General features: G+C 42.5%; 1 protein-coding gene across 4 annotated transcripts in view; it reads left to right on the top strand.

Moving 5' to 3' along the window:
• Window positions 1-25,803, top strand: part of CTTNBP2 (cortactin binding protein 2) — a 71,710-nt gene that overhangs the window by 22,316 nt on the left and 23,591 nt on the right. For 3 of the 4 annotated variants that reach the window (XM_025204154.1, XM_025204153.1, XM_025204156.1), the window contains 8 exons: window positions 2,160-2,310; window positions 8,353-8,607; window positions 13,361-13,478; window positions 17,698-17,973; window positions 21,378-21,473; window positions 22,606-22,685; window positions 25,098-25,184; window positions 25,270-25,369. In XM_025204154.1, coding sequence (XP_025059939.1) covers window positions 2,160-2,310; window positions 8,353-8,607; window positions 13,361-13,478; window positions 17,698-17,973; window positions 21,378-21,473; window positions 22,606-22,685; window positions 25,098-25,184; window positions 25,270-25,369 — 1,163 coding nt within the window. Of the gene's footprint in view, window positions 1-415; window positions 525-2,159; window positions 2,311-8,352; window positions 8,608-13,360; window positions 13,479-17,697; window positions 17,974-21,377; window positions 21,474-22,605; window positions 22,686-25,097; window positions 25,185-25,269; window positions 25,370-25,803 lie in introns of those variants that run through there. The other variant, XM_025204157.1, reaches the window with a different exon arrangement.

The following is a 25,803-nucleotide window of genomic DNA, read 5'->3' as shown; positions in this document are numbered from 1 at the left end:
CAATTACCGGTGGGGGCACATTTCTCACAGGAGGGCCACTCTCTCTCCAATCTCTCAGTCCTGATCCTCAAGGGAAACTTACACAACACTTTCCAGAGACGAGCCTGTGAGCTCCATTTCATCAACCTGCTGGATACTAGAGATCAGGGACTAAACATAGACATTGGATTTTTGATACATTACAATCTGCCTGGCAACGGACTCCCCAGCCCAGCCCAGCCCCTGGCTTCTTTACTTTTCATTCCATCCAGGAAGAGCACACACCAACTGCTGCAGCTTCCTGAGCCCGACGAAGGGTTTTTGAACCCAAAAGCTTGCTTAATAACTATTCTCCAACCATTTGGGTTGGTCTAATAAAAGATATCAAATTCACCCAAGGAACCTTGTCTGCCTATGTCCTTAGACCAACACAGCTACAACCTAAACCCCTGCAACTGAAGTAGTCAATGCCTTTTTTACCTCAGTCTTCACAGGCAAGGTCAGCTCCCAGACTACTGCACCTGGCACCACAATTTGGGAAAAAGGTGAGCAGCTAACAGGTTCGCAGTGAAAGAGCAGGTTAGGGACTATTTAGAAAAGATGGACATGTACAAATCCATAGGGCTGGACTTGCACCCGAGGGTGCTGAGGGAGTTGGCTGATGTGATTGCAGCCACTGGCCATTTTTCTCTGAAAACTTGTGGTGATTGGGAGAGGTCCCAGATGACTAGAAAAGGGCAAATATAGTCCCTATCTTTCAGAAAGGGAAGAAGAAAGATCTGGGAAACTACAGACTGGTCAGCTTCATCTCAGTCTCTGGAAAAATCATGGAGCAGGTCCTAAAAGAATCCATTTCTAGGCACTTGGAGGAGAAGGTGATTAGGAACAGTCGGCATAGATTCACCAGGAGCAAGCCATGCCTGGCCAACATGATTGCTTTCTATGATTAGATGACTGGCTCCATAGATGCAGGGAAAGCAGTGGACATGGTATACCTTGATTTTAGCAAGACTTTTGATATGGTCTTCCACAATATTCTCGCCAGCAAGCTAAGGAAATATAGGTTGGATGAATTGGTGTGTAAGGTGGATAGAAAACTGGCTGGATTGTCAGGCTCAGAGGGTAGTAGTCAATGGCTTGATGTCTGGTTGGTAGCTGATATGAAGCAAAGTGCCACAGGGTTTGGTCCTGGGATTGGTTCTGTTAAATATCTATCAGTGACCTGGAAGATGGTATAGCATGCACCCTCAGCAAGTTTGCAGGTGACAACAAGTTGGGGGGAGTAGCAGATAGACTGGAGGGTAGGGCTAGGATTCAGAGAAACCTCGACAAATTGGAGGTTTGGACCAAAAGAAATCTCATGAGGGTTGATAAGGACAAGTCCTGCATATTAGATAAAGCAGTCCAATGCCCTGGTACAGACTGGGGACTAACTGGCTAAGCAGCAGCTCTGCAGAAAAGGACTTGGGGGGCTACAGTGGACAACAAGCTGAATATGAACCAACAGTGTGCCTTGTTGCCAAGAGAGCTCACAATATACATACATTAGTTGGAGCATTGCCAGCAGATCAAGGGAAGTGATTCTTCCCCTCTATTCAGCACTGGAGGTCAAATCTGGAGTCCCAAATCCAATTTTGGGCCCCCTACTACAGAAAGGATGTCAATAAATTAAAAGGAGTCCAGCGGAGGGCCACAAAAAATGGTTAGGGTACTTGACTACTGAGGAGAGGTTGAGAGAACTGTGATATTTTAGTCTAGAGAAGAGAAGACTGAGGGGGGATTTAACAGCAACCTTCAACTACCTGAAACGGGGTTCAAAAGAGGATGGAGCTACTGTTCTCAGTGGTGGCAGATGACAGAACAAGGAGCAATGTTCTCGAGTTGCATCAAGGGAAGTTTAGGTTAAATATTAGGAAAAACTTTCTCACTAGGATGGTAGTAAAGCACTGGAACAGGTTGCCCAGAGATGTTGTGGAATCCCCATCTTTTGAGGTTTTTCAGACCAAGTTAGAGCCTTGGCTGGGATGATATAGTTGGGAATGGTTCTACTTTGAGCAGGGGATTGGACTAGATGACTTGCTGAGTACCCTTTCAACCCTAATTTTCTATGATTCTTTACACCTATTAAGTCATCTAAATATTTTTTCATTGTATTGTCCCTTTTGTGTTTCCTTTTATAGGTGTGCAGAATTATTAATTATGTACCAGGCTGATGTTAATCATGCTGCTGAAAGAGGACAGACACCTCTCTACCTGGCCTGTAGAAATGGAAATAATGAATGTATCAAACTCTTGCTGGAAGCTGGAGCAGATCGAAGTGTGAAAACCATTGTAAGTTTAAAAGACTATATTAAGCTACAGTATGACTATAGAGCTGAATAACTACAAAATTAAGATGTTTGACATGGAATTCTTAAGTCATCTTTAGTATACAGTATACTTAAGACTTTTGAAATGACTTTTCCATATTGCTTCATGCCACTGTTTTCTTCTTCTTTAGGCTGCATATTTTTCCCTAAAGCAGTCACTTAACTTTACATTAAGCCTTACAAATCTTAAATTTACTGTGCAGCTTCTTGCCTACCATGTTCTTGCATAGAACAATAGAGATGGAGATGAACCCATCCGCTTAACATGCTTTCTGTTGCAGTGTAATACCTCCAATGCAAGGCTTTTGGATGTTTTATCTGATAGCAGATCATTGTTGTCCTTGCAGAAAGCATGTTTTCGAGAAAGACAGTAAGAGAAATTCTTACAGATAGACAATTAACACAAAAGAAAAAAGAGGCCAAAATGAAAGTGTGCGCCAATATGAGATGGACAGCTTTTAAATGAAAAGATAGGCATCCCCATGTTTAGATGCACCTGACTATTGCTTAAAAATGTGAATGTTAATATATGTAGGATTTGGGCTGTTCAGAAATACTAATATGTAGGTAGGTTTGAATATATTGCAACCTTTAAAATACATTCTGGTTCCTGATTATTTTTATGGTGAGTATTTTTGTAGAAAGTCAACTTAATTGGTTTTGAAATCAGAGGAAGCAGTAATGGAAAAAAAACACTGGGCAGCAAGTTGACTTATGGCAGCATGCAGCAGTGCCTGTTATTAATTGTATCTCTGATTCACATTCATGAAATGGAGATAATCCAAAAAAATTGATCCCCCAATATCACTACTGAAAACCTTGCCCACTCCCTTCAGAGTGCTCCCCATTTCCTCAGCATTGCTTTTGTGCTTCCATTGGAAAAATGTATAGCATGTGTTCCCACCTCTGTGGGAACTGCTTCCCTATTTAGTGTCCCAGGTAATTAAGTCTGTGAACCCAGCCCTTTCAGGTAAACTGTCATTGTTAAAAGAGCCCTGAAGCACTCTTTGTTGTAAGGGGTGTATGAAAATAGCCGTTGTGTTCTGTTCTTGGGGGGATCATGAAAGGGTGGAAGGTTCCTTGTGTTGTGTTCTTTGTGCCACGTAGTCAAGCCCCATTATGAAGGGGTGGTGATAATTGAGCAAATAATAATTTAAAAGTTACATTTTGAGAGCAAAAACTGCAAGACCTTAAATCGTAAACTTTTTCTAATTTTTTTTTTTTCAATCTATTTCAAGGTGTTTCTCCCTTAAAAATGATTTCTCTGTGGCTGTCTGTTTTAAAGAGGTGATGTTTTAGCCTTATTTTGCTGATAGTGACTACATTATAAAAGAGAAAATTATAGAAAAGTTGAATCAAATGAGCACAAGTCTGAGTCATTTTCATTCAATGTTAAGGATAAATAGCAACAGGTTGGTAGCTAGAGTCTTTGATTTCAAAAGGAAAGTCTGAAAAATTAGGGGAGGTAGATACTAAAGTCAATTGGACTTAGAGAAAGCGAGGTTAAAAAAAAACAAACGGACTTGTCAGTCTAACTGGATGTCTTCAAAACATCCTCAGATAGATAGCAATAGCATATGTAGGGGTGGGTGAGAAGGGGACAGCAGCCCCTGGCGCTGATTTGGTAAGGGTGCCAAAATAATCCCCTTCCCCGTGGAGTCTGCACCCCAGCAGCAAGAGCAGCCTCACAGCATTGTTCTGGCAGCAGACTGTGCTGCTGCTGCTGCTGCTGTCCAGAGTGAGTACAGCACGTGGCAGCAGCCAAAGCTGGACACTGTTTTTTATAAGACTTCTGTGCCATTGCTGTACTCCTGTTCCCTACAGTGTTTGCCCAAATTGCAAACCTGGCTTGTTACACCAAAAATAGACACAGACATACAGATGGAACAGATGGGTAAGATAGGGTATAAGCAGAGAGCCTACAAAAATAGAAAAAAGGATTGATCACAGTAAAGTATATCTTGGTGGCGAAAAGGTGCAAAGATAGTGAGAATTGCCAGTGGTCAAGCTGAGGTAGACCTTCTGAGACAACTTAAATAGCAAAAGTTTATTTACCCATAACAATAAAAATAATAATAAAAAACCCCAGAAGCATGACTCTGTTGTTGAAGGAAAAGAGATTGAATGAGGCCTTAAGACTAAATAAATTATGTGGTTTTCAAAGTAATGATGGTACTAAACATAGGAGCAAAGGTAGGATAGGTAACTAGAATGAGAGAATAGAAATAATAAAAAAGGAAGCAGAAACGAAACTTGGAGCGTTTAATGGATTCTAATCTAGGAGATTTAATAATTTCCACCATAAAATACTGAAAGAATTGCCACATTAAATGGTAAATTTTATAGCAAAGATTTTAAATTGTTAAATTGAGAGGAGTGATACTGTGTAACTGAAGAATAACAAATGTAACACCTTTTTTAAAAAAAGAGAAAAAATGGTTGGACTATTCCTTATAATAAACCCTTAGCTTAGGCTTCATAGCATGCAATGTTTAAAATAAATTTGAAAGAAAATGTTAATTAAGATATGGAGGATGAGATGGACAATAGGATGAAATGCAGTCTTGATTTACAAAAGTTACATTACATCCAAGTAACACAATATCTATGTTTGATAAGAGAACTTTCCCTAAACAAAGGAAATGTATAAAGCATTTGACACAGTGCCACAAAGGACATCATTAGTTAAAATGGGAATTTATACAATAATTGTAAGGTGGGCAAGGAACTGGCTAGCAGGAATCTAACAATGGGTTGCATTGAAATGTGTGCTATCAGGCCAAAGGCGGTTCCTGGTAAAGTTCTTAAGGAACAGTGTTGGGACCCCTGCTTAATGCTTTTCAGTAATAATCTTGGCACAAAAAGACTGCAAGAGAAGAGTGCAATTTGTACTCTTAGTAATGACAAGAAGTTTCTAGGCATGCACAGAAGTCAGTGTTATACAGAAAGCCTTGGCTGACCACAAGAATTGGGGTGTAATTTCAATGTACAGTAAAATCCTTGTTATCCAGCATTCTACAAACCAGAATACTCTATTAACCGGAATTTCTGTCTAGCCGGCCGTACGCGGGGGGAGGCGGGGAAAGCTCTCATGCGACAGCCGCCGCTGCCTCCCACCACCCTGCACTGCCACCACTCCACATGCAGCCACCATCACCCCCTTGCTCCACGTGCGGCTGCTGCCACCTCCTACCCCTCCGCTTCATCTTATCTGCCTCAGATAACTGGAATTTTTACATATCTGGCATCCGGCATTCCCCCTCATGCCAGATAACAGGGATTTTACTGTACCAAGTCCTGTCAGTAACAGGATCTTTTGCTATAAACTTGGAGTTTATCGATTGGAAATGACTGAGGAGGTGAAAGATCTGGGTGTATTGGTCACTTACAAGATGATTGAGCCACTGATGAGATGCTCTAAGGCATCAACCTGTGGGTCGCAACCCAAAAGTGAATCACAAGAATACTTGAAAGGGTTTTGAATAGTCATAGAAAAACATGGTAAAGTGTGGGTTTCCTCTTGCGGGCTGGCAGCCTTCTAGCCTGCAAGGAGCTGGCAGTGGGAGGCAGAGGGGTGCACACACATTTGGCCAGCATACACCCAGGCATGGTGGTGGGAGGAGCCCTGGTAGCTGGATGCAGGTCACTCTACGGGGAGCAGGGGATGGAGGGCCAGAGCTCGGGGGTTGTCTGGGGGGCTGTGGGGTGCTTGCCAGTGCTGGAGGAAGGTGTCCGGGTGCTGGGGCTGTGGCAAGACAGGGGGGGAGGCACCTGCCCCTCCAGCAGGGGAAGAAGGTGAGGGGCCCTTCAGGGGCGGCAAGGAGCTGTGTGGCCTGGCTGGTGCCACCAGGGCTGGTGCTCATGCTCCCAGGGGCCAGGTGTCCAGAAGATGCTCTCCGGGGCGGAGGGCTGTGGCCAGGCCCCCTGGCACAGTGCAGGAGCCCCAGCCCAGGGCAGGGACTGCCACAGGCCTCCCCTCCTCCTCCCTCCAGCCTGTGCCAGGGCAGGACTCTCTCTGCTGCTCCCCGCACAAGCTGGAGCTGCCACAGGTATCTGCTCTGACTCGGACTAAATGTGAACAGCTGGGAGCCCCCTGCAGTGGGGGTTGTGAGTCGGGAATGAGAGGCACTATCAGGGCTGGGAGGGGCTGTGGCTTGGGAGGAAGGGCCCCTGGCAGAGCCAGAGAGCTGTGGCTTGGGAGTGAGGGGCACCAGCAGAGCCGGAGGACTGCAGGTCAGGAATGAGGGGCATCAGCAGGGCTGGGGGCTGCAAGTCAGAAGTGAGGGCCACTGGCAATTTGCATTGTGCAAATTGCACAATGATAAGTGTCACTTGGAAGTAATGGAAGGCCACATGTTGATATTTCTGTTAATGTTTTCCTGTTGATGTTGATTTCTGTCTTTAAAATTAAGTCTGTTAATCTGGTTTAACTTGTAGTGTGTTATAAGTATTTTGGGGCCAAAAGACTTATGTGTTTTCTACTTTAACTATTTACTGGGTCAGGACTGGCCATCAATGTTTACAAATGGGTCCTGGTACAAAAATGGTTGAGATCCACTGCTGTATGGAAGGCAAACACACTCCTACAATGTTTCTGATGAACTATTTCCAGGAGAGTGAGAGGGGGAAATATTAGTACCATTGTACAATGCACTGGGAAAACGTTGTTTGGAATATTATGTGCAATTCTAGTTGTCCGTGTTCAAGAAACAATAATTTCAACTGCAATATGTGCAGATGGGTGGTACTAGGATAATAAGGGGATTTGAGAGCCTGTTTTAAGAGAGAAGATGCGAATGGTTAGGCTTATTTTGCCTAATAAAATAAAAGGAGATAGATACAGTTTCTTTCAGTATATCCAAGGGAAGTACCAAGAAAAAAGAGGAGGTTCTTAAACTGAATCAGAAACAAATGGATATGAATAAATTTAGGCTGGAAATTAGAAGATGTTTAGTAATTAAGTAGGGAAATTCTGGAATAGCCTTGTAATGGGAATATTTGGGCAAAATGCCTAACTAGTTTTGAGAAGTAATTTAACAGGGTCATGAAAGGAATAATATGAAATTATTGCTGTTATAGCAGTGAATTGGATTCCTTCCACATGCCTTCCAAAACCATTTTCCTAATCAAGTAAAATGTGAATATCAAGTATTCCTAGAATTAGAAATGTGTTTCTTCAGAAGAAATTGCTGTATGACCTGGGTGAAAATTTAATCGGGTGTGAACCCAATAGAATAATCCTGAGTTTTATTGAAGTATGTGTTTTGCTTTGGTTTTTTCGTTACCTGCTAAACAAAGGAGACTGGAAAACTGACCGTGCTAATATACTATTTGTCACCTGCAATGGTTAGGAAGCTTGTCTAGGTATCACAAAGATTTAAATTAAATTAGAAGAAAATATTGGAGAGCAAAATTCAGACTATTGTCTATTTGCCTGGTTTGCCTTTTAAAACAAGAAGAATTAAAAACTGAAACTGCTTCCTAAAGTAGCTGCACTAGCTTTCTTATACCTGTGCAGAGAGAAGCCAACTTTTGTACATGGAAAAAAGTGATTATATAAAATAAAATAAGTAAATAACAAGATCAAAAATCTGACAAAGGCCCAGTAACAGATTTGTAAATAATGGAGTTTATCATAATTTACTGCAAATTTACATCATAATGCAAAATGTTTTTGCAGAGATTTTCTTCGCTTCTGTTTACTCTCCACTGGGTTATGTTCTTAGTGGATCATTATGCCCCATATGATATAATTAAGCAAATATATTTTCCCAAGAAGGGATCACCTACCTTTCCTCTTTATTATCAAGTATCTCTCACAATTACACACTGAGCCCAGCATATGGACTGTCTTTCTCAAAGCTGGACATTTTTTGTAGCTAATCCTGGTGTATTTAAAAGATTTATAGTGAGCAGGTTCAATAAAAGCAAATACTAATACAAATTCTGTAACCACTTTCCTGTGCATGTGATACAACTGTGGTTTTTATTTTTGTCTGTTCAGGATGGGTGGACACCAATTCATGCAGCTGTAGATTCTGGTAATGTTGACAGTCTCAAGCTCCTTATGTACTATGGAGAGCCAGAGAATGGAAACTTTATGAATGATGCAGAGCCTGATTCAGACTACTTCGACTTGGAGTGCAATCAAGACAACTACAGCAGTAAAGCAAAGCCTGTTGTTTCTGCAGATCTCATCAACCATGCTGACAAAGACGGCTGGACTGCTGCCCATATTGCAGCATCAAAAGGCTTTAAGGTCTGTCTTTAAGTGTAACTTGGTAAAGATTAAATTACTGTTCCATTTATTGTGCATATACTTAATACAGCCATAATGAGTTGCTGATGTGTCTAAATGTATATATTCATCGTTAAAAAAAAATCTGTATTTTGCAAATACAGTCTCTGGTCTCTGTGGAAAATTATAACACAGAAATCCATGCAATAACAATTGATTTAGTTTCTGTTCTTTGGGCAGGCTTTTCAGGAGGAAATGAGCTGGTTAGCTGGAAAAACTGTGATTGCCGGCGAAAATCCACTCTGACCTATTGCACCGTCTGACTCTTGTAATCAAGGCAATTTCTTGACACAGAACTACTGCAACATTTGGCATCAAAAGCTTCCTTTAGCTAACTTTGAATGGGTAGGGGATTTGGCATTTCTTTAAATGGAAAGTAAGAGTCGTCATTCAAATCTGAATCTATTTTATAGAGCAGTGCTTTTCAACCTTTTTAGATTCAGGACCCCCCTCAGTAGACTCAAGCCACTTCTCCTAAAATGCCAACTCTTAGCTTTCACTCATTTTTGACTATGGAGAAATAATAGACCAATTCTTCTGTTGCAGAAAACTCAGGCCCCTGACAGATGTTGCACTTAAGATGTGATTAACTAATTGTATCTTAAGTAGTACCCTAACCATATGATTTTGGCAGTTAATGGCACAATAAATGGAAAATAAATCACAAAATTATGCCACAAAATATGTGGTATCATGCTTTAAATTGAATGTATGGCAGGGTCCCCACCCTGCAGCCTGATGCCAGCTGCATGGAGGAGCTCTGAGACCAGCCCCGGTACAATCCCAGGGTTCAAACCCACAATCAGCTGGTTGTTGGTCCAAGGCTCAGGACCTAGTCAGAGCCTTGAACTTGCTCTGGTGCAGCCCCAGGGCTGAGACGGACAGAGTTTCCAACCAGCCCTGATGTGGTCCTAAGCTAAGACAGTCAGCTAATTGTTGGTCCCAGCCCGTGGATCACACCAGTTTACCAGGTACTTGGTCCAGGATAATGATCCTGCGTTCCTCCTGCACTGAAGAGCAATAATGGTGTGATTGGGATCTCTTCCCCGGTCCCAAAGTTGCACATCCTGCAATGCATGTGTGGCACAGCAGGAGGCCTGATTGTTGCGATCAGGCGACAAATCCCATCACAACATGAAGTGAACATATGCCAGGGTCCACAGAAGGAACACAACAGGTCAGAGTGTTTTAGATGCTATGGATTCTTTCTTGAAATGTCTTACCTTATCTTGTGAATCATGTGCAGGTCAGGTGTACATGCAGTTCCTGAATTGCATGGCACCCTTAAAAGGATACCATGGCACCCCCAGGTGCTATAGCATCCTGGTTGAGAATCACAGTACTAGAGAGAGAATGGAGCAGAGAGGTTATTGCTGAAAGTGCCGGGAGGAAATGTTGGGGGAAATATTTACACAGTACTGTTCAAGATTTTAAAAGTGACTAGAGGTCTGCCCAGCATAGGGGGGCGGGGGGAAGGGAAACTCCCATTGGGGGGGCTTTCTGCTTCCTGTAGCTCAAACCAGGCTGGAATCACCCCAGCTCTGCTCCTTCTCCAGCTCTTTGCTTCCGAAAGGGGCATGGGGAACACACTCCTTCTTCCAGCCTGCCACATACCACCAGGGGGACTTTTGTCTCCCTGCAGCTCAATCCCAGCCTGACTCCAAGCTTCAGAGAGGCGAAAAGCCCTCCAGTGGGTGCTTTCTCCTCGTGCCAGGCAGACCCCAGCTGGGGTGGGGGGGAGTGAGTGCTGGGCTGGGGAGGGGTTTATTCCCCCCTGCCCACCTTTCTCTGAGGCAGACAGCTATGGAAGTGGTAGATCTGTAGCAATCCCAGCCCAGGTTGAGCTGTGGGGGGAGGGAGGTGAAAAGCACCTTGGTGGGTGCTTTTCTACCATCCCCACCCAGCTCCATACTGGATAAAACTTGGCTGGGGTTGTGTGTTTTCCACCCTGCCTCTTGGAGGTGGATGACTGAGGAGGGGGTGGAGCTGAGCTAATCCCAGCCTTGCTTGGAGCTGCGGGGGGGAGGCAAAAAGCTCCCCAGTGGGGGCTTCCCACCTTTTTTGCATACCCACCCCCCCACCACCACCACCATAGACCCTGGCTGGGGAAACGAGTGCCAGGCAGGAACAGGGAGAGGTGCATTCCCCCACTCAAGGAGGCAGAGGCTGGGAAGAAAGTGGGGCTGGCCAATCCCAGCCCAGCTTGATGGGCTACAAGTGGGAAAACAATAAGCCCTCACCATAGCAGCTCTTCTTCCCTTTGCTGTAACAGCCTAGGGCTAGGGCAGCCTAGGGGTCTGCTCCTCTGACTCCTTCCAGGCCCAGAAAGAAAGCAGACTGGGGAGCAGAGGCTTTAGTGCCTCAGCTCTGTGACAGCTGGGGGCAGGGCCAACCCTGCTCTGCTAGAGCAGACAGTATGGTGCTGGGATGCTGGGGGACTGAGAGTTAACTTGTGTCAGGAAGGGATGTGGAAAAGAATTTCCTTAAATCAGTTTAACCTAAATCAATTAAGTCTTGTACTACAGCCAACAAGGTTCATCTTAAATTGGTTTTGGCCATTTTGAAAGTGGTTTGCACTGAACTTCTATTCTGTTACAGGCTTAAACCAGTTTGCAATCACTTAATCTGGTGTATATGTAACTTCTGTCCCTAGCCTTAGTGTCAAGGTTCTGGCCACAAAATCCCCTACATTGTTAAATTTAGGCTTCTATACATGGTGGAGATATTCAGGCCTGAGCACGTAGGGGCTTTTTTACACATGGAAGCGCTGCAGCACTGGGTACTTTGAAAAGTGTGCAGTTGTGTAAGTGGCAAAATGCATATCAGCACGCAGAAAATGGCGGTGGTGTGCTTTTGAATTAAAGTACCTCCGAGGTTTTCATGCTCTAGTTCAATAGTGCACCACTGCTATTTTCTTCACACTGATGCACATTTCGCCACTTATACAACTTCACACAGCGCAGCACAGTACACATCAGCTCGTGTGCAGAGCAAACTTGATTAATTGGCAGATCTCCAGCGTGTCGCAGGACAAAAAGGTACATGTATAAATGCCTTAGGTGCCTAGCTTGTACCAAAGATGAAGTTTAATCCAGAGTAGAACCTACACTATACCTGCGTTGCCAGAGAAGCCTAATCTGGTAGTCCTGCTCAGGCTATGGTACATACGTGCTATCAGCACTGAGCCCAGGGCACACTACACAGTTGAATTCAGTAAAACGACCCATTTAAATGTCTCAGATAAAATGGTTGAATTCTAGTTTTGTGCCTCTTACTTTTTCTGCAAGTTGGAGAAGTAACTATATAAACATGTGTGTGAAATATATGTTTGATACACTATTCTAATGATGTGATTATAGCACTGAGGGTTTTTCTGCATGCAGTTTGCTTGCACATGAATGTTTTTGTATCCGGCTTGTAAATCTGTTTGTTTTTTTTTTACAATATAAAGTCATTTTACTATAAATATTTCACTTGGTTTCTCAATAGTTTCTCAATCTACAAACTTTAAAGGGGACTTGATGTCTATTGTTGGCAGTATTTCATTAGGGAAATAGCTGAATGCACTTATTCTGAAGATATTGCAAATTGGGATTTCATAGCAGTGCTGCTGTTCTTCAGGAACATCGGATTTGTCTGTTAAGAAAACAAGTGTGTCTGATGATTTTAGAATAATCTTGGTTGACTTATTTCTAACATTCACTTATCAAGCAGGATGGAAACTTGTACTTTCACTAATACTTTGTGTATTGCTGAGTGAACACTGGTTTCGTAGATCTGAGTAACTTTGATATTAGTGATTCCTAGGTCTCAAATTGCCATTTTAATATAATGCAATAATAATCATCATCATAGAATACTCTGCAGGGAAGCAGAGTACCAGACAAAAGTGTGCAAGTTGATAAATCTGGCAAGATTTTTAGAAGTTGCTGAGTACTGCCAACTAGAGGCCATGCTCTTCTTGACTTGCTGCGCACAGGAAAGAATTGATGGGAAATGTAGTACCCGGGCTTAGTTGGCTAACATTGCATCTCCTGTAACCTAGTTGTGTTCCCCTCCTCACCACCATCCTTCTATTGTTAGTCCCTCGCTCGGGCGATCTGCATTTCCCTACCGGCTTTGTCATCTTTTTTGGATTCACAATCCTAAACATCTACTAATAAAAGTTGATCTGTGGATGGCAACTTGGCCAGCAGTGACCACAAGATGATGGACTTCAGAATCGTGAGGAAAGGAAGGACCCTCACTAGGAGAGTAGTAAAAGACTGGAACAGGTTACCCAGAGAGGTGATAGAATCTCTGTCCTTTGGAGGTTTTTAAGACCCAGCTAGACAAAGCTTTGGCTCGGATGATCTAGCTGGGGAGGGTCCTGTTTTGAGCAGCGGGTTGGACTAGATGACCTCCTGAGGTCCCTTCCAACCCTTATTTTCTAATTCTCTGATTCTGTGTATCCTGAAATCTAGAATCCTGGCTGGAAGCACACTGTTTGGAAAATTTCAGTGTGAAAATTCAAGTCTATGATAAAATACGTTGCAATCTTTACTATAGGCCTACAAGAAATATTGTTTGCTTTCTCACACCTACTAGTTCCATTCTCTGCATATTTAAAAATGCACATCCAGGAATTAAAATCAGAAATCTAACAACTGATTAGATATCTATCTCTTTCAGCCGTTAAATAGATATACAAGTAATACAGCTCTTTTCTTTTCAGAATTGCCTAGAAATCTTGTGTAGCCATGGTGGACTAGAGAGTGAAAGGAAAGATAAGTGTAATCGAACACTGCATGATGTTGCTACTGATGACTGTAAACATCTCCTAGAGAATTTGAGTAAGTAAGAATTTGCAAACATCACTATATCAAAATATTTACTACCCAGGGCCCTGCCAAACTAAAGAAACATTAATGCACTGTTACCTCTCATCTTAACCTGGTCATGTTTTTTCCTCCAAAAAGCCTTTTTTGTTTGTTTGTTTGTTTTTAAGTGTGCAGGCAAACTACTCCAATTTGTTTATAATAAATGTCAAAAACTATCTTATTGTGAACTATTAGATAATTTCTATTCTGTTTTTAGTAATTCTATAAAATGTTATTCCCTTGAAAAATGTGTTGCACAAGCCTAGAAACAAACGTAATGCTTTGGAATTTGTACATTTAGTATTAAATATTTTTTTCCCATTGGCAGTTTTACATGTTAGTTCTTTCATTCTTTACCTCCTTTCTTCAGATTCTTGGTACAAAATCCCTTTTTTCCACAGCCTATGAATAACTTTTCCTACATCCAGATCATCTTTGGAACAATATTATTCTTTTACATAAAGTTTAAACAAAATATCAGAGACTACCTTTTTATAGTCTCCCAACTTCAAGGTCTTCTATAACAGCGGTTCTCAACCTCTTTTGTACCAGGACCCATTTGTAAACATGGATGACCAGTCCCAACCCACTGTCCCCCAGCTCCCCAGCATGTGGGGCAGGGAGTATGCATATGAGGTGTGGGGTGGGGGGGCCTAAGCAGCCCCTTGCAGGCTGGAATTCTACCAGCCTGCAAAGGAAAAGCCACGGTTTCCCACGTTTTTCTCCTTTAAAGAAGAATCCATTTTTAAAGTTTATTTATGATCCTTTCATATGTTCTTGTGAGCCTTGGGTTGAGAAGCTGTTCTATAAGACCCCTGTTGTCATCTTGCTACCTTTCAACTCCTAATAAATTATACCTGACTGCTTCCCAGCTGGGTCTGGTAACTGTACAGAATTGGCTGGTCCTGGGCCCTTTGACTGTACAATAAATACTCTTACTAAGGCACAGTACCTCCATTGTACTCTATAGACCCGTTCACTTGTTTTCTGCCCTGGACCTATGGGTAATAGGTAATCCATAGGCCCATAGATAATCCAGCTCCCCTTCAAATTCACTAAGTATTGATGAATTAATCTTTTTTATCCTTCACCATTTCCTGGTGTTCTTTTGCTAATTATGATATACACTGATGAGCTGGCTTGCAGCGTTTAGGTTCTTGTGCTTTTTTTCCCACTGGATAACATCATGCTTCCATGTAAACAGCATTCTGTCTTAAATTATTGAGCTTTTGCTCCCTGATCCTCATCTCTGTCTGGCTTTTTCCAACAAGAATTTTCCTATCAGAGCCCATAAACTGTTAGCTTGCACCAAAGCCTCTGTTCTCATAAGCCCTTGCCCCACATCTACATAGGTCTTTTGATCTCCCCATCATTCCTGAATCATGTCAGAACCCTCTTACCTCATTTTAGATGCCTGGAACTCATCAGAAGGCCATGCCTTTAATACATGTTCCACTTTTGAAGCATGTGTTTGAATAGTCTTTTCCCTGATGTGGTCTGACAGATTTAAACCAAAACATCTCTGAACTTGCTGGAGTTACACTGGTTTATACCAGCTGAAGATCTGGCCCTTCAGTGTTTAAAAATAATGTGACAAGCTCTGCTATAGTGAAAGTATCCAAGACAAGCTTGTATCTTTTTTGCAACCACATTTCAGCATTTCAGAGTTATTTTATGAAATACTGCTTTTGTGGTAAATATGAAAGAGAGCAGGCTTTCAATCTTAGAGATCTTTAATGAGCCTCACGGTATGAACAGATCTTAGTCTGCTACTGCTGTAGAATTAAGCCCCGCTTATAAGACTACAGCAAGACAAAGAATCTGCTATGCTATGTATGTAAACTTCCTTCCCTTGTTTTACTTTTATTCACCGTAAAAAGTAGGGGAAAATCTATTAACTTTGCACACTTAACTTTTATTATCAAACAGATTTTTCTTCTATTCCTCTCTCCAAGAATACAACCATTTCTCATCAAAAATATCACTAGCCTCCCCTTCCACTTTACTTCTTTAGCTAATATGTACTTTTCTGCAATGAAATTATGTGCAGCTGCAAACAAGAAGATCCTTCACATTGGAAAATGAAACATTTAAGAAACCACCGCTCATTTGATTACATTTATAAGAATTTGTTCTGGAAATAGGAGATAAAAGATTAAGTCTTGTTTGAGTAGTATAGGAGTATTTTTACAACTCATAAAATAAATGGAATGATACTGAATGGGTGTGTCTACATGTGCACTTTATGTGGGAGCAGTTTACTCACGAGTGCAGGGAAGCAGGAGCAGATTTGCTGCTAATGGCAGCAGACTGCTTCCACTTCCTGAGGCCCTGCAATAGGTCCCTGCTGCCACCAGGGGGAGCTCTAGGCTCCAGGGAGCACCAGGCCAGGAGACCTGGCTGGGGCTGGGACATTGAAAGCCCTGGCTGGGGCTTGACATTGCTGCCAGGGGATGCCTGCTCTAGAGGTGGAGACAGTGTCCCTCTGCACCAGCAGCAGGGAGCTCCTGGTCCTGGCTCTCCAGTCAGGGGCAGGGGACTTCGAAAGAGCTGTAAGGGAGGGGCAGGTCCCAGTTCCCTGCCCTGATCCACCAGTGGGGCACATAGAAGCTAGCTCAATGCTAGCTGACCCACCAGCAGATTGGGGTAGGGGGCTGGGACCTTCCCAACCCCTGCAACCCTTTCCAGGCCCTGTGCCTTGATCAAATAAGGGCACAGGGCTGAGACCTGCCTCTGACCATGACCATTCCCAGCCCCCACCTGCAATCGCAGGACAGGGGCTAGAGACCCTGTTCCCTGTTCAGCTCTGTGATTCCCAGCCTGTTCCCCACCCAGTTCTGTGATCATGAAGCTGGGCAAGGAACTGGATCCCCAGCCTCCACAAGCAAGGAGCTACCAGCGCTGGCCCTGTGGTCACGGAGCTGGCGCTGGGAGATAAGGATCTCCCAGCCCCCACTTCTGGATCACAATCTTGGATCAGGGGGCTTGGAGCTCCCTGCTGCCAGGGCAGGAGGTCATAGTCCATGCCCAGGCTCCAGTGCCAGAGCCTGGCCCAGCCGCAGGCAGCTTGTCAGGGCAGGGAGCAATCTCCCACCCACTGATGACCGGCTGACCATGAGCAGATGCTCCCTGTCAGACATCTACACTAGTGGTATTGCACAGTAAGTAATCGCAAATAAATTTGCTACTTGCATTTGCAGGTAGAAAATTTACTCACGATTAGCAAGGTTTACTGCACGGTAAGCGTGTGCACGTAAACTATGCTACTGCACAGTAAAGCATCTCTGGCAGACGCACCCAATATGTCATATATTGTATTTCCCTGAATCCAAGATGACCTTGAATTTAAAATGGACCTTTCCCCAATTATTAGATTCATTGCATTTGAAAATTTATACATTTGTTATAATTTTCTGTATATAGAATTTAATTATTGGAGGGGCCTCTTAACTTCATCTGCCTCACCATTGCACTAAAGAAAACAGTGGCAGGCAGTGGGGGAGACAGGTCATGAGGGGTTCAGGCAACTTGACCCCTCTCCCTTGCCCCCTGCTGTCTCCACCTCCTCCCCCACAGCCTCTTCCCTTCCACACACCCCTGCCACCCCGCTTCTTACCTCTGTTCCAGCTCTAGCAGGCACCATCCCTTCTCCTGCCGGGGCACAGAGAATATGCTTGCTCTGGCCCCAGCCAGACTTGGTAGCAGCTGCACCCTCACCTCTGGGTTTTAACCAGAGCTACTGTTAAGCTGGACTTGAGCCATGCTCTGCGCCCCACGCTGGAGCAGGGACAATGTCTACCAGAGCAAAGGTAATTAGCTGGGGATGAAGGGGGCAGAGACTGAACAGGGGATAGCTGGGAGGGAGCAGCTGCCTGTGCCCCCAGCATCCTGTACTCAAATACAAAATGAGGGGCTTTTTCACCAAGTTAAATGGAGGAAAAAATCCTTGTCTTGGATTCGAGTAAATACAGTAATAATATATAGTTTAGTCTTGGTTTTGTCACTCAATTGTTTTGTGGTAGTGGACAGTGCTCTGCCATTGTATTCCCTCTCAAATAGTAGTGCTTGTAATACTACTGTTCTGTGTAGGGCAGAGGCAGAAATGCCAATTATCATCAATCTTATCTGTAAATAATTTGTTTATTGAATTTGCAGATCTTGCCATCTTCAGTTCTCTAATTGTTTTTAACAGATGCTCTTAATATACCTTTAAGGATTTCAGTCAATGATGTTGAACCAGCCTACTGTGGTACAGGGGATTTTGACATGGAAAATACAATATGTGCTTTAAATATCCGCAAACAAACATCATGGGATGATTTTTCAAAAGAAGTGAGTCAGGCAGTGACAAACCATTTCCAAGCAATCGCATCTGATGGATGGAGGAGCCTGGAAGACCTGACATTTAATAATGCTACAGAATCAAACATTGGCCTCAATGCAAGCAGTATGTTATCCGTCAAACTAGGTATTGTTCCTATTACTGTCAAGAGAACCAAGATTTTTGGTTTTTGCTTTTGTGCATTGCGTGACATGTTTAATTCCTCAGCTATGTATATCCTAGAGTACATGGGGCAGCTTCTGGGCTTAATCAGTCTTATCATAGCTGTATTTTTACCTACTGAACTTGTAATGTAACGATGCCTTTATTCCCTTAGAGAAGAATAGGATAAAAATATTTGATGAGGTTTCTTGATACGCTGCGATACTTTAAAACACCACCTGCTTGAACGTATCCTTTAGTGGTGGTTATACACATGGTATATTACAGGGGCAGGCAGTTATTTAGGGTGGAGGGCTGCTTAATGAGTTTTGGTGCATTGTAGAGGGACACATGGGTAGCCCTGCCCCTTGACAGTTGCCCTGCCCCCTTGTCCTCATCTGGGGACCAGAAGTCCCACCCTCTAACTCCCAACCTTTGCCACCAGAAGTCTCTCCTCTTGCCCCCTGGAAATACTCCTTTTGGGAGGGGGTGGCTGCCATCTTAGAACCAGAAAAAATACAATTCATACACTGAAAGTACTATAACATATTTTAATTTTATTACAAAAAATATTTTTGTCATGATTTATGTTTGTGTTGTATACCTAGGGGTGATTGCATAATGTCTCAAGAATAAATTCTTTGTGTTGTATATCGTGTTGGGTATGGTGGGGTGTGGGTGCACTTGGTGGAATGTGTGTGCATATATGGTGGATGTGGGGGATGCATGTGGTAGGATGTGGGAGGGTGTGGGGACAGTTGTGAGGGGAAGGTATAGGGTATTTTGGGGGGTTGTGGGGGAAGGGTGTGGGTTTGTGAGGGACGGAGGGTAGGGGGGTGTGGGGACACCCCCCCCCCCCACTCTCCCCATGGCAGCAGCAGCAGGCAAGCGCTCAGGGCGCAGGTGCCTGATGCGGCACGGCTCCAGCCAGCGCTGCACATCGCAGTGAGGGATGCATCCTCCTATATCATTCCCTGTATCACCAGCATGCCCTGCCTCTCACATGTAGCCCCTGCTCTCGCACAACACAGGAGAGAAGCCCCATGTGCTGAAGCCAGCTGCCTTTCCGGCCGGGGCTGCACAGCACCGGAGAGAAGTGCCAGGCAGTGGAACTCACTCCCTTCCCAGCTCCCCAGGGGAAGGTGCCTGGGGCTTCCCTCCCCCCGCAGCTCAGCCCCCGCTGAGAAGGCAGCTGGCTCCAGCAACTGGGGCTTCTCTCCTGTGTTGCACAGCCCCAGCAGGGAAGGCACCTGGCTCCAGCACCTGGGGCTTCCCTCCTATGCTGTGCGAGTGCGGTGGCTATTCCTAAGTAAGAGGAAGTACCAGCAATACAGGCAGCCCAGCGGAGGATGCGCTCCTTGCTGCAATGTGCAGCGCTGGCCGGAGCCACACCTTGCCTGCTGCTGCTGCTGCCACAGCCTGCTGGGGCTGCACAACATGGGGGGAGTAAGGAGGGAGTGTGAAGGATGGTTCCCACACCCCCCACCCTCACTCACACTCAAATGCTGCCCACCCCAGCTTCACACTGCCTCCACTCCCTGGCGCACAGACTCCACGCTGCCACCAGCCCCATGTTCCTGCCCTGCTGCTTCCCTCCCTGCTGCCTGGAGCCAGCAGACAAGGGAAGCAGAGCAGGCCCCTTGGGCTGTGGCAGCAGCCCCACGCGGAAGCTACAAACCAGCTAATCGGTCCCTTCTGCCCACAAGGGTGGGAGCGAAGCAGTTGGGTACTGTAACAGGGGGGCTTCCCAGGGCCAATTTTGCCTTTGACCGGCCCACCCGTTTATGGGCCAACTGCCCACCTTCTTGCCTGCCATGCCTTGATGATAATTAATTAATAGTTGTTAATTAAGTATGAGGCTGCCCATTTCTTGCCCCGATGTCAGGGGCACTATCTGTGGCTCCCTTCCTCCCCTACACTGCAGCCCAAGCCTCGCAGATAGTATTTATAAATTCCTCTCTATGTTGGGGTTTCAGCCGCTGTGGGCTTACCCCTTCTCTCTCTAGCTAGACCTGTCAGTCAGAAACCCACTAATCAGGGCTTGACTCCAAGGCTCTAGCTCTCAAAGACTCACTTGGGCTCCAGCACCCTCTCTGGCGCTGAGGTCTGTTCACCCCCAAGTATTGCACCCCCTCTGGCACTGGGGTCCACTCACCCCTGAACGCTGCACTCTCTCTGGCACTGGGGTCCACTCACCCCCGAATACTGCACCCTCTCTGGTGCTGGGGTCCCCACACTGAAGTGGGTCCCCAAATGAGGCCTCCTCCTCTCCAAATAGCCTCAGCCCAATCCTCTAGATATTAGCATCCAACGCAAAACATAGACTTCTATGGCCATAAAATGGAAAAAGGATAATAAAGAAATAAGATAGGCAACATGCCTGCTTACTTTAGAGGGGTCATGCATCTGGCTCACAAAGTAGCGTATTCTTCCAGCAGACTGCATTTGCATCACCACAGTCATCGGGAGTCCACCCCTCTGCTGCCCTCCTGGCCTTCTCCACTTGCCATTTGTAGGATTCTGGCCTTCCTCTTCCTGTCACCTAACCGGCTGGCAGGGCTTGAGCCTTAACCCTTGACCGTTTGGCCGTGACTGGAAGGTTCTGGATTTAAAGGGACCATTCTCTCTCTTAGTAACAGGGCTAGGGTTCCCTGTTACAGGTACGTTTGGAGTTGTATATACACATGGGCACCTTGCTCCTACCCTTATGGGCAGAATGGCTGGGCAAGGCACAATTTATTGGTGGGCACCATGGGCCGGATGAAAGTGCTTGGCAGGCCGGATCTGTCCCGTGGGTTGTATTTTGCCCACCCCTGGTGTAGTACAAGGCTGTCCACTACACAGCCACTCCAAAATAACCAAACAAAAAAAAAAATTCAGGGATCTTTTACAGCCTGATTAGCATTATCTTTTGCCTTTGCGTATGTAGTTATTAGTGGTAAGCATTTTTAAGATGCTCCTATTCTGATCTGATATAATTTTACACAAAGAGTAAATACAAATTAGAATGCTATCATTGTATGTTTATTTTGCTGTGACATACAAGGTGCAGTATGGAAAATCAGTCTTTGCATTTGAAAGCAGTCTAATATATATTCTTGGATGGACTCGGTTAGCCTGGTTTTATTTCAATGTTGACATTGCATAATTTAATTTAATATGGGCACTGTTCATTAAAAAGCAGTATATTGTATTGTATTAATCTGCATACCACAGTGTTCCAGTATTGAAAACTGTATTTTTAATAATTTGTAAGAAATTTCTACCTAGATCTTATTTGTTTGTCAAAAGAGTACATGTACATACCCAATGTATGCAGGAAGGTATGGTGTGGGTGGGAAAGGCTCTATATAGATACAATGTTTATGTGCCTTCTTTCTTTCTTACAGGAAATGTTTCATGGTCACCGGGTCAGATTTTTCCCCAGCCACCATGGGAGTTTTTGAAGAGCAACACAGCTGAAAACATAACTGTATTTTTGTTTGGTAAAGGCATTTACAGTTATTTTGTTATGGAATATTTTAATATTCATTGTAGATGTTGTGAATTCTTTGTTCCTTTATCATACTAAAGAATAAAAAGAATTCTCTTCTTAACTGTCAGATGAAGCTAGTCATATATTAGTTAATTCGGTAAAAATAAGGACTGCATCTAGAACATTAAAAAAAGAGGTAGCATTTAGCTGGGTTTTTGGTTGTAGCCATGTTGGTCTAAGGACATAGGCAGGCAAGGTTCTTTGAGTAGATGTGATATCTTCCAACTGAGTAGTTGGAAAAAAGTTCTTAGCAAGCTTTTGGGCGCAGTCACTCTTCTTCAGGCATGGCGGAGTCTCTGCTGGTCAGAGCCTCCAAGGAATGAGAGAAGCTAAAAGTGTGACAGGATGTCAGTGAGAATGCAGTTAGGGAGAAATTAGAAAGACAAAAGGTAAAGCAGGGAAGGGGGCGGGGAGAAAGCAGGGGAGAAGAAAAAATGTTAACGGGAGACATTACAGTGATAGAATACGAGTACAAGGTCGAAAAGAGATTGTCTGTGAAAAAGGAAATAGTTGGAGATCAGGAAAACAGGAATGAGAGAAACTAAAAGTGTGACAGGATGTCAGTGAAAATATCCTGTTTCTACCTATTTATATTTTCACTGACATCCTGTTACACTTTCAGCTTCTCTCATTCCTTGGAGTCTCAGACCAGCAGAGACTCCCTACGCCTGAAGAAAGGCAACTGCGCCCGAAAGCTTGCTAAGAACTTCTTTCCAACTACTCAGTGGGTCTAATAAAAGATATCACATCTACTCAGAGGACCTTGTCTGCCTGAGGTAGCATTTAGGAACTCTTATTGTCGAGGTTACCATTATTTTGAGGAAAATGACGCTTAGTGCCTCAATTTCACTCTTGAATTGACCTTGTTTATATTGTTTTAAGGCTGTGGTCTGTTCCACTCTGCTGGAGTCCCTTAAAAATGTTTGCATTATGCCAGTTATTCTGTTCCATGTATCAGATTTCTGTTTCATGGTCTTCAAGATGTCACTGCATCTGGCTAGCAAATACTATTTTCGTGTAATTACACCATTATTTTTGCAAATAATGAGGATTACAAATGTTATCTAATGCATTTTTTAAAGGTCCTCAAGAAGGCTGCCTAAATAGTGTGACTTATGCATCTATGATCCATCTTCAGACACTGCAGAATTATCTCAGGCTGGTAGGTACAAACTAACTCTTGTTTGTTTGCTTTCATCTCTCATGGATTTGGGAAACCTTCTCTGTTATAAAGTTGGGTGGAGATGGATTTCTTCAACCTGCAAAAATGTACAGGATTTCACAAAACTCTTGCATTAGCCAGATCTTTAGAAAAATTTTCAAAGAGGAATTCTGAGAAAAATAACTTAGGGTCGGTTGAGATGTTTCATTTCTATTTTGATTTTTGTCATTGCTTGTTTTGGGGGGGTTTAATAGAATAAATAACTTTGTTCTGAAAATGTTGAAATGAAGCACTGACATTACAGAGACTGCTTCTGCAAATATATATCTAAACAAAACTTTATTATATGATTTTGTGAAAAAGTTCTTTGTTTTTTGTCAAAATAGCATTTGGCAGATTTTTTTACATAAATTTGGACTTCTCCTTCAACAGAGTATGCAGTCCTCGATTTTTGCACCATTCCTCCAAAAGGTTCCTTTAATGAAGGATCAACTTTGTCATAAAGAATATAAAAAATCCACACAAAAAAATCAAGGAATTTCAAGTATAAACATTTCTCATATTCGTTAGTAGTAAACATTGCGCTGCATTTAATACTCCATCTTTTATTTATATTTTATTTGTTAAATAGTGAACTCCTTATGTTAGTAACCTTGTCTTTCCCACCTGACCACCACCAGGTTCCTGTTCATGCTATAGACATAGTATGATTTTATCTGTTACATTATACATTAACAATAAAGTACAGACATTCTGTGTCCAGTATATGTTTCTTCTTAATATTAAGGAGGAAATGTTGATATTTTGTTTTGTATCATAATTGCTTTGTTTAGTTGAAGTACTTATAACTAGAAATAAATATTACCATGAAGTAGGATGCCTGAACTTTTTAAATGAGATTAAATGAATATTTGGCTGAAAAGTATAAAACTGAACTAGATTACTCAATCTTTCACAGGTTTAATAAAGTCTGTGTTGTGGTCAGTATTTCATTAAAAACACTTAACTCAGTCTCTGGACATTGGAAACCTAAAATTGGCCTGCTGACATTTTTTCATAGTCCTTTAATTTCCTCAGGATTGACACTACTGCTTTGCCTTTTTTAGTTTTATGAAGCGTGTTAAAGTATTTTACTTTAAACAATTTTAAGGGTTTTTTAATGTGTGCTGTCAGAACAATAATATCTAAATGTAAAATAACTTTTTAAAGTCATTTTTTTCAAAACGTTTTAACTTTTAGCCCCTTGCTTTGTCTAAAAAAAAATAGTTTACTAGATTAGAAATGAGATTGCTAATTTTCATGTTTTTACTAGCTACTGATTGATTGACTGAAGCAAGTATTAAAGTATTATAAAAGTGTGACATATTGACAGCTTTAAAGATTAAACTAAATTTTGATCTCCAGTTCATTCATAAAGTATTTGATAAACCATTTCTCACTCTTATTTAACAACAATTTGTTTATACAGTTCATATTCTTTGAACAATGTAAGCTGTTGGCGGTGTGAAAACTGAATGAAAAAGAAAATGTGGATAATTTAAGTTAAATTTTGGTTGTCATTGCTTTAGTAGTGATGGAGCCAATTCAAAACTAATTAATACATAAGTGAAATTTTATCTCTGGAGCCCTCTGCTGGTATTCTATACGATTAGCAGAAACTGCTATAGATGTCAGTTGCTTTTAGCATTGTGGTAACAATAAATAGTTTGTATGCTTTCTTAAAATCAATTGTACATCAGTGCTGAAATTTTGGAGTCACCTGATTTTACAGAGTTGAGATCCACAAGCAGCTTTGATTCTAAATGAGTTTTAATTTGCCAGAAAACTATATGATATATTATGAATATCAATTAGAGATGGCTTTGTCATTCAGTTAAAGGTTAAAACCTGTTTAAGTAAAAAAAAACAAAAAAAAAAAAAAAAAGGGAAGGGAATTAGACATGTGGACAAATAGCTGGACTCTAACAGGAAGTTAGTTATAGCATATGAACAACTGACTTGAGATTCTAGTAGCTAAATTGTAATGCTTTACCTGTCAGGTTAGTCTTCTCATTGAAATACCTGTTGTGGATTATCCAGTCCCAACTTGATCTTTTTTGGTATAGGATTTGATTATGTTATCTCTACCTAGTGTACCCTTGTTCATCAAGTTTAACCAGTAGTGAAACAATTTTTTTTACGTAGTTTTTATAAATTAAGAAAACTTCCATTTAATTTCTTGAAACATAGATTTGTCTTTAAAGCAGCAGCATACCAATACTTAACATTTAAAAGCATTGAATAGTAAGGCATATTGGTTCCAATAATATGAAATAAAAAATTCCAACCTCCATTTAGGTTTTGATTATTTTTGTTTGGTTGTAAGATATCCCAGCCTGCAAACATTCATGTTATATTTACTTTCACCTACAGGTTGAACAATACCATAATGTCATCTTTCATGGTCCAGAAGGAAGTTTACAAGACTATATAGCATATCAGATAGCACTCTGCATGAAGGTATTGAGACAAGATACCCTCCCAAAAAATAGTCTGGAATTGAGAGCATGTAAAGCTTCACTAAACCTGTGAATTTTCAATACAGCAAAAACAAGCGGCTGCAGGATTCACCTGTGAAATAGTTAAAGTTGATGTGGATGCTGATTTCTCTAAGGAGCAGCTTGCAGAAATATTCATTAATAGCGGTAAGATTATTTCAGAAAATCTAGTTTTAATATCTAGAAGACAAAGTTTTAATAATGCATACAAAAGAAGCACATTAACATGTTTTGCATAGACTAGGGCAAACTAATAGAATTCTGAACTTTTCAGAAACTGGAGATAAAAGACAAGTCGCTTGTGTAAGCTAATACTAAAGGTGACATTTCCATGCTTTGTGTAAAGGTTTGTGTAAACTTGATGTGAGTTCTGTTAAAGAGTTCTTAATTTCCTCTATCCCCTTTCTGTTGTACTAAGCAAATTGATTCCCGAGTTCAGGCCTGTTGAACCAGATAAAAGGTCCATCCTTGCTTCATTGTTCCATGAGTACAGAACTTCACCTTCTTCCAGACACTATTAGCATCTTTCCCAAGCAACAGAATCTAATTTAGAACTTTCATTAAAAAGTTGAATATATAGA

Source organism: Alligator sinensis, unplaced genomic scaffold, assembly GCF_000455745.1.
Source record: "Alligator sinensis unplaced genomic scaffold, ASM45574v1 scaffold65_2, whole genome shotgun sequence".
In the NCBI taxonomy this organism is placed as follows: domain Eukaryota; kingdom Metazoa; phylum Chordata; order Crocodylia; family Alligatoridae; genus Alligator; species Alligator sinensis.
Note: the sequence above shows the minus strand (reverse complement) of the source record. Positions and strands in the feature narration are given on the sequence as shown.